General features: G+C 37.6%; 2 protein-coding genes across 2 annotated transcripts in view; one reads left to right on the forward strand and one right to left on the reverse strand.

Moving 5' to 3' along the window:
• The window catches only part of LOC136819913 (dimethylglycine dehydrogenase, mitochondrial-like), a 28,646-nt gene extending 23,240 nt beyond the window's left edge, over nt 1-5,406 (reverse strand). The window contains exons 1-2 of the mRNA XM_067076154.1: nt 5,202-5,406; nt 443-608 (exon numbers count right to left, since the gene is read on the reverse strand). Of these exons, the coding sequence (XP_066932255.1) occupies nt 443-608; nt 5,202-5,290 (255 nt within the window). The 5' untranslated portion in view covers nt 5,291-5,406. The remainder of the gene's footprint in view (nt 1-442; nt 609-5,201) is intronic.
• A 501-nt stretch (nt 5,407-5,907) lies between these two features.
• LOC136819918 (betaine--homocysteine S-methyltransferase 1-like) lies at nt 5,908-8,148 on the forward strand. The gene is made up of 4 exons (XM_067076161.1): nt 5,908-6,123; nt 6,355-6,490; nt 6,690-7,468; nt 7,669-8,148. Exons 1-4 carry the CDS (start codon nt 6,115-6,117, stop codon nt 7,936-7,938), a joined length of 1,194 nt encoding a protein of 397 aa, XP_066932262.1. The 5' UTR covers nt 5,908-6,114; the 3' UTR covers nt 7,939-8,148.
• Nucleotides 8,149-8,462: the final 314 nt, after the last annotated feature.

An 8,462-nucleotide genomic window follows, 5' to 3' on the forward strand; every position in this document is an offset into this window, starting at 1 on the left:
ACAAAGCCACGTTTGCCTGGGCAAGATAGAATTTGCCTACCAAAGTTAGGAACCGGCAAAATTTTTATAATAAATCGGGAAAATTGCAGAATTTTTTTGCGCAATGTATTATGTAATATATATTTTGTAAAACAATTAACCATTCAAACAAAGATATCTACCAAAATATAATTTTGAAATGTTAGATAAAATATTAAAAAGTTGAGCATGTTTAGTTCAAACTCAGAATAAACATTTGAGACTTTAGAATATATATGTAAAAAATGACCACGGAAATTGAGTTTAGCATATATAATTCGATCTTCGAATATTGTCCACAATGGCGCCCCAAAACTTTTCCATTAAGAAATGCAATTTAATAAGAGTCAGTAGCGATGTAATTTTTTTGCTATCCTTTCTCCCTCAGTTCATTTCATTGGTATTTAGAAAGGTATTTTCTTACCGCATGCCATGTAGATCCTGCAGTTAATTCCGATTTTTCTAGCAAAACAACATCTTTTGTGCCTTGTCTTGCTAAATGGTATGTGATACTTGCGCCAACACATCCTCCACCAATAACTGCAACTTCAACTTTGTCCTTGATCTTCTTATTGCCAACGACTCTGTCACTGCAGTTGAAAGAATATAAATAATTAATCCTGTTTGTACTAAGAGGGGTGCTTTTTCTGTGCCAAAAAAAGAAGGATCAAAGAAATTTAAGGGGTGAAACAGGTAAATCTCCTCCCCCTTGCTCTAACCACCCAAAACCTATTATTAATAGGGGTTAATTTAATTTAATGGATTATCTTACAGATGTAATTGAACTCTTGAATATATACAAAATCTATGGGAAACACATATTTGTACTTTGTACCCAATTCTGTATGCAAGCACTTGCGCTAAAATTCTGCAAAAGTGGGACAAAAAGTTTCTACAAAAGTTTTTTTTGTGCTCCGGAATTTAAGAAGATTCTAGAGCACTTCCAATGTTCCGGAGCAAGATATCCACAATATTATTACAATAACGCTCACTGTGCTAATCATGTGAAAACTAACTGCACAAGCGCATATTTTAAAAAAATCAGCCGACTCATGGAAGTGAAACCTCATGTTTTTTCATTTTTTTGATATTTCGACCAGTGATGCTTTCGAATATAATGTGACAAACTCAAATTTCATTAATGGCTGAACCATCATATCAAAATTTTTTTGTAGCCATGTTTAAACGGTTTTTTAGAGCGTGTTAAAAATCACTTGCTCCGAAAGCACTGGATGAGCTCTGGAAATTTGCGGAGAGAAAAATAGTGTTTTTAGCCGCTCCAGAAAACTCCTTAAACTTAAATGGTAGCAGTGTTACTGCAGATCATTCCCATGGAAGTTGTTTCACGACCCTGGGTAACGCCCGCACATTCCCACACATTTGCGGGCGTGTGCGGGCGGAGCCATTCTAAGTCAAAATTTCGCCCGCAAACGCCCGGGTGTGCGGGGGAGAGATTTTCGCTCCTTGTCTCTGTTCCCTTAATTTTTGATTTTTTCGATCCAAAAGTATATATACACAATAACAAAAGGGTTCTAGAGCCATAAGTATGCATAATTTATAACTCAAAGTCCATCTGGAACGGCTGTAGGGATTTCAGTGCAACGTGCAACGGGTTCAAAGTAAACAATATCGTGAACATTTTACTGACCAAAAACATTTTAAACTGCATCATTAAATTTATGTTTAGAGTTCCTGAAAATGTTTTTTTATACTCTGGAAATCTTTTTTATTTTGTGTTTTGTCTTATTTCAAACATGATAGACATTAAAAATCACATGAAAGAGCTTTGTTTTGAGTCTGTAATTTATTTCTCACGGCAAGTTTATTTTGCGCCTGGTCACGGGCGACGTTACAAATCCTTAAATCAAAATTTCGCCCGCAAACGCCCAGAAATGTGCGGGCGTTACCCAGGGTCGTGTTGTTTTAACAGGGCCCACGCCATGAAATTGAAAGTGGAGGGCCAATGAATATAAGTAACCAAAAAATTTTTACTTTGCAAAAAGAGTGGCCCTTGCCCCCCCCCCTGTGGCATGGGCCCTGTTGAATGTTTGAAAGGTTCTTCACAGAAAATTTTTTGTTTGATAGTCAAATGGTGACAGTGCTGTTATTAATTTTGTTAGTCTTCTCTTCTCGTCTATTCTTCTTTTTAATAGTACTTTGAGCCTGAAATTGTTCTTGTCCTGTTCTTCTTTATAGGGTGAAATTGAGATAAATGGAGTCTGCTAAATGACGTGCCCTACGTGCCCACGTGCCCTCATTTTTTTGACGTGCCTTCGTGCCCTACGTGCCTTACGTGCCTTCGTGCTCGCGTGCCTTACGTGCCCAACGTGCCTACGTGCTCGCGTGCCCTCCGAAATTTTACGTGCCCGACGTGCCTACGTGCTTACGTGCTTGCGTGCCCAAAGTTTTGACATGCCTTCAAGTTTTGACGTGCCCTCGAATTTTGACGTGCCCTCGAATTTTGACGTGCCCTCGAATTTCGACGTGCTCTCAAATTTTGACGTGCCCTCAAATTTTGACATGCCCTCGAATTTTGACGTGCCCTCAAATTTTGACGTGCCCTCGAATTTCGACGTGCCCTAAAATTTCGGCGTGCCCTCAAATTTCAACGTGCCCTCGAATTTTGACGTGCCCTACCTGATGATTCATTATCAGAAGACATTTCGTCCCTCTCCTATGAATTCTTCTGTGAAGTTGAACTGTTCCTCGTTTTGCACACAAAAATCGCAAAAAGTCGACACAAAAGAGTAAAAATCAAAAATCACCGTATTTACTTATCATCATATTGAGTACACCACACGCTTCACAGCTTTTAATAAGATTGTCCTTGAATATATTCGCGAAAGCCATCGTTTTCGAATGTCGCTTATTTACACATAAGAATATCGTTGATTTACTATTTTCTTTTTAATTAAAAGTGCAGACACAGACAATTTGTATAAGAAAATGTGGTATTTAAAGAATAAACACAAACTTTTCTTTTTGGTCAGCGGATTTAAGATTATCAGCGTCACTGACTTTATGATGTTTTACTTAAAATGTTCTCCTTAAAGTGGAGACAACATACAGCATTTTTTAATACAAATTTCCAAAAAATTTGGCATCGAATTAAAAAAGTTTTTATATAGGGAAACAAAAAACTATGAGACTGTCTTTGTGCAAAATTTCAAGTTGTATTTCAATGTGATGCTTAAGATTTGAAGGGATTTCTAATGCCATACCTCTATTAAAATCTTAAAAAATTCCTTCCTATTTCAGAAAGTTCTTATAATTAACACTATATCCCCTAACTTGAAATAAAACGAGAGCCAGCTGATAAAAAGTAAATAGCATGCGTCTCACATATTTTCTCTTTTTTTCAACCAATCAGAAAAGTTCTTTATTTAGTTTTGGTTGATTCGAAGTAATGCTTAACCATTTCCTTCAGTGTTTCTTGCTAATTCTTTTATAAGCAGACATCAAAACATCTTCTTCATATTTTTTTCTTCCAACTTTAAAACCCCAACCTAGTGTAGTGTATAATTTATCGTAGTGAAAATACTGTTGTTAATTTTGACAATACGTTAAAATTTGAGGGCACGTCGAAATTTGAGGGCACGCCGAAATTTTAGGGCACGTCGAAATTCGAGGGCACGTCAAAATTCGAGGGCACGTCAAAATTCGAGGGCACGTCGAAATTTGAGGGCACGTCAAAATTTGAGAGCACGTCGAAATTCGAGGGCACGTCAAAACTTGAGGGCACGTCAAAACTTGAGGACACGTCAAAATTCGAGGGCACGTCAAAATTTGAGGGCACGTCAAAACTTGAGGGCACGTCAAAACTTTGGGCACGCAAGCACGTAAGCACGTAAGCACGTAGGCACGTTGGGCACGTAAAATTTCGGAGGGCACGCGAGCACGTAGGCACGTTGGGCACGTAAGGCACGCGAGCACGAAGGCACGTAAGGCACGTAGGGCACGAAGGCACGTCAAAAAAACTCAGACTCAGATAAATGATTTGGCAGCCAAAGAACAATGCTAAGCATGGAATTATTCAATTTCAAGCAATTTAGTCAAAGTAGTAAAAATTTGGAATAAGGGGCCGTCGACAAACGATTTTCCTTTTTTTTAACAGCTTCTGGCCGTAAGGGGTGGGAGGGGGTCACTGCAATGCCGTTAAAAAAGTTAAAAAAAAAAGGAAAGTCTCACTTACAAATTTCATCAGTCTAAAAAGTAGAAACATGTGAAGAAAGGCTAAGACCAAAGCAACCACACGACATTCACCTTATTCCCGGTCACCAATTAATGCTTTGACGAGAAAAATGACTGGTCACGTGACGAAAGTTGGCAATTTTACCCTCTGCCTCAGTTGACTCCTTGCTCCACCCATCCCGCTCTGACTTGCTGCGGGGCTTGGAGTTTCAAAATTGAAAGGTCGCGGCTCAAAACCACATGTTTATTCCATGCGAAAAGAAGAACTTTGAGGATTACGAATCGAAAGAACATGGCGGCCATGGACCAGTGAAAGTATTTACTTCTGAAGAATTTTTTTGGCCGCTAAGACGTAGGGGGGGAGGGGGTCTGAACCTTAACGGCCTCAAGCCGTTAAAAAAAGGGAAGTCGTTTGTCGACGGCCCCTAAGGCCTAAACTAACCTTGGTATTATTTTAAGGTTCAACCTCAATTTTGTCACTAATCTCAATCTAAGATTTTCAGTTTGAAAAACCACAATTTTCGTCAGATTACCTAACTGTACACATACCTTAAATTCTCAACATCCTCTTAGGCTTTTTTTTATTTGTTTTTATAGTTCAATCATTTAATAAAGGTTTTTATATGACTATTATTGTATTTTTATATGTAGCAAGAATGGGCTTTCAGGCTTGATGTTACTTAAATATATATTATATAGATAGATGGATAGAACATGACCCAATAATGTTAGGTACCGTAAGTTGGTCTAATGTCGACATCCGTCTTCTAATTTCGACACCCTTCTTTAGAGATAGGAACAATAGAAACTGGGGAAGGTCGGAATCGCCGATTGACTTTGATTAGCGCGATTAGAGGAAAAATCTTTAGTCTATCAGTGATTTCGACCTTCTTATTATTCCTATCTATAAAGAAGGATGTCGAAATTAGAAGACGGATGTCGACATTAGACCAACTTACGGTAGGTTACAGTTTGAAGATTACGGAAATTACCTCAAAACAGTTGCAGTTGCCTGCAGTCCACGAGATGTTTGTAGGCTTGATATCCATTTTCCTTTTTGTAAAAGTTTGAGTCGATACATGGTAAACTAATTTAAAATTTCATATCAGAACAATAAAAATTTTCCACAACCACTGTAATTGATAAGCTCAGCAGCTAGACAGAAGCTGTTTGCACTTTTTGCACACAGCCCACAAGAATAACACAACTAGTAAAAGCAAACCTCTAGACAGATCTTGTTTGACTAGTTTATTTAAACACTGCCTATTGTTATTATACACAGCCTTTTTGAGAAACCAAAAAATGTAACTTTGAAAATTAACAGAGAACCAAAGAATTTTAGAAGCAATTTGAAAGCAATTTGAAGTAATCAAAATATGCCCTGCTGGTTTGATCAGTGCACAGTGGAAAAAATATAATACCAAATTGATAGACCAATATCCAAAGGATAGCCAATCTTTGAATTAATTTTGATGGTCAGACCCCTGAAAGACCAGAAAGACATACCACTCACACACCCCTTTTAAGAAGTCTGTTGTTTAAATATTGATAGACATCTTGCAAAAACAAAAAGCCTTTGTTTAAAAAGTCCTACCTTTAACAATGCTTCTTTGTGGTGCTTAGACCTCTCTAGTAATTTTCCACACATCTGATCACACGAGATGTACCTTTTGTAAAACCTGTTTAAAGGTTCGTTAGACGTCCCAACAATCAAAACAAAGGTCGCATAGACCACGTATAATAAAACTCGTCAAACAGGTTTTGCTATATACCTGAGCTAATAAAAAGGAGAGGCTGCACGCTTTTGATATTCAGCTCGTGGGCTTTCAACTGCTGGTGCGAAGAAACACTCTACAACTCGTTGAACTTTATCAAGAAATTGGATCCCAACTTTCAAAATTCAAAATGGTCAAGGTAAGGTTTTGTCTTTTTTGTTGTTTTTCCTCGTGAGCATCCCGCCCTCTTTCTTTTTCTACTTCCTAGAATTCTTCATACTCGTTCCCAGTTCTTGTCTGGTTTGTTTACCTTGTGTCTAGCCTCTTTCCGTCAAAACAAGTATCAAAAATCAACCCAATTTTGGAAATTTTGAATTCTGATGCGGTATTCCGGCTAGATTTAAAAGAATTTCACTTTCGTTTTCTACAGAAAGGATTAATGGAAAGATTGAACAGCGATGAAGTTGTCATTGGAGATGGAGGTTTCGTCTTTGCTCTTGAAAAACGTGGCTATGTTAAGGCTGGACCATGGACTCCAGAGGCAGTCGTGGAAAGCCCAGAAGCTGGTAAGAATGTTTTTCCTGATTCAAAATATGCATATATTCACCAACATCGGTTTAATTTGGGGTTCTTAGCTAGGAGAGTTTTGCTCATTTATCATTTAGTTCAACTGAAAATACATTTGAATTAGCTTCCATAAAAATACAATTTGATCAAATCGTAGTTAGAAAGAAGCACAATGTATAATCCTATTTTTCTTTTTAGTGAAACAACTTCATCGTGAATTCTTGCGAGCAGGTTCCACTGTTATGCAAACATTCACTTTCTACGCCAGTGAGGACAAACTTGATAACAGAGGAAATGAATGTGCAGCAAAGTATGGCGTCAAGGAGATCAATGATGCTGCCTGCAGACTTGCTCGTGAAGTTGCTAACGAAGGTGATGCTCTTGTTGCTGGTGGAATCTCTCAAACTCCTGCTTATCTCTCAGGGCTCGGTAAAGAAAAAGTCCAAGCAGAATTCAAGAAACAGGTTGACTCCTTTGTTGCAAACAAAGTCGACTTTTTGATTGCTGAATATTTTGAACACGTTGAGGAAATCGAATGGGCTATTGAAGCTTTGAAGAAGTTTAGTGGTGGAATGGCTGTCTGTGCAAACATGTGTATTGGGGAGGAAGGTGATATGCATGGTGTCAGTGCAGGAGAATGTGCAGTTCGAATGGCAAAAGCTGGTGCTGATGTAGTTGGAATCAACTGTCATTTTGGACCTGTTGAAGTCATGCGTGGAATTAGAAAAATGAAAGAAGCTCTTGACAAAGAAGGCATCAAAGTTCACTTGATGACTCAACCTCTTGGATTCCACACTCCAGATGCAAAAGCCCAAGGTTTCATTGATCTCCCAGAATTCCCTTTTGGATTAGAACCAAGAATCTGCACACGATTCGATATGCATGCTTATGCTCGTGATGCTTATGAACTTGGTGTCCGATATATTGGAGGATGTTGTGGATTTGAACCATACCACATCAGAGCTTTGACACAAGAGGTAATATTTTTGCACTTATGCCCTTTCAAAGATTTTATGATATATACTTATAACTCTTCATTCCACCTAAGAGAGGATAGCTTTTACTTTTTGATTAATGCTTAACAATCTGAGTAAAAAATCATAGACTTTAAGTTCTATCATAAATTCTCTTAGTTTGTAGTTTTAATTATTAAATCATAATTGTTTTAATCTTTTAGCTCCAAGAAGAAAGAGGTGTCATCCCAGAAGGAAGCAAAAAGCATCTTCCATGGGGATCATCACTCGAACTTCACACTAAACCATGGGTACGTGCTCGTGCAAACCGACCATACTGGGAGAACTTGAAGCCTGCAAGTGGCCGACCTTTCTCATCGTCTATGTCTAACCCAGATCAATGGGGAGTCACTGCTGGCCATAAGGCCCTCAAACAACACTCTGAAAAAACCACCAAGGACGAAACTGGTGGACTCAAGAATTACACTTCATAAATTCAAATAGCTATTAATGAAGCTTTTTCAGTTTGTTATTTTTAAAACAGACATTTAGTGAATTTTTAAATTGATCTGTGTCCCCTCCAATTTTAAAGGAGATGGACATCTTTATTAGATTTTCTTTGTAAAATAGATTTTTTTCTGCATAGCTATTTTGTAAATATGTTACTACATGAAAGGGATGGAAATATATTTTTTCGAACTGTATTTATGGCTTCATTCTTTTATTTCTAACAACCTGGGTTTAGTTGATAACATCAGTTGATAACCTCAGTCAACCTTTTGCACACGTCTCTAAGAGAAATAATCATTAAAAAAAATCTTATTGTTTTAAATGTAAACCGACCAGCTAAAATGAAAGACTTCAGACTTAATGTAAATCTTCAGAAAAACTTCTATCAATTAACACGTTTAATTCCACGTTTTCTAATAAGAAGTAAATATTAGTATTTTCGTTTAAAAGTCGAGCTATTCTAATTTTAGCCAATTTTTACGATGTATAATCTCATCTTTATCCCTTC

The sequence above is a fragment of the Clytia hemisphaerica genome, unplaced genomic scaffold, assembly GCF_902728285.1.
Source record: "Clytia hemisphaerica strain Z4C2 unplaced genomic scaffold, Clytia hemisphaerica genome assembly, whole genome shotgun sequence".
Lineage (NCBI taxonomy): Eukaryota > Metazoa > Cnidaria > Hydrozoa > Leptothecata > Clytiidae > Clytia > Clytia hemisphaerica.

Bases quoted from the DNA above. Each gene is read 5' to 3' on its own strand.
- LOC136819918 (XM_067076161.1), top strand. The intron at 6,491-6,689 runs GTAAGAATGTTT...TTTTCTTTTTAG, and splicing joins CGTGGAAAGCCCAGAAGCTG to TGAAACAACTTCATCGTGAA. The intron at 7,469-7,668 runs GTAATATTTTTG...TTAATCTTTTAG, and splicing joins TCAGAGCTTTGACACAAGAG to CTCCAAGAAGAAAGAGGTGT.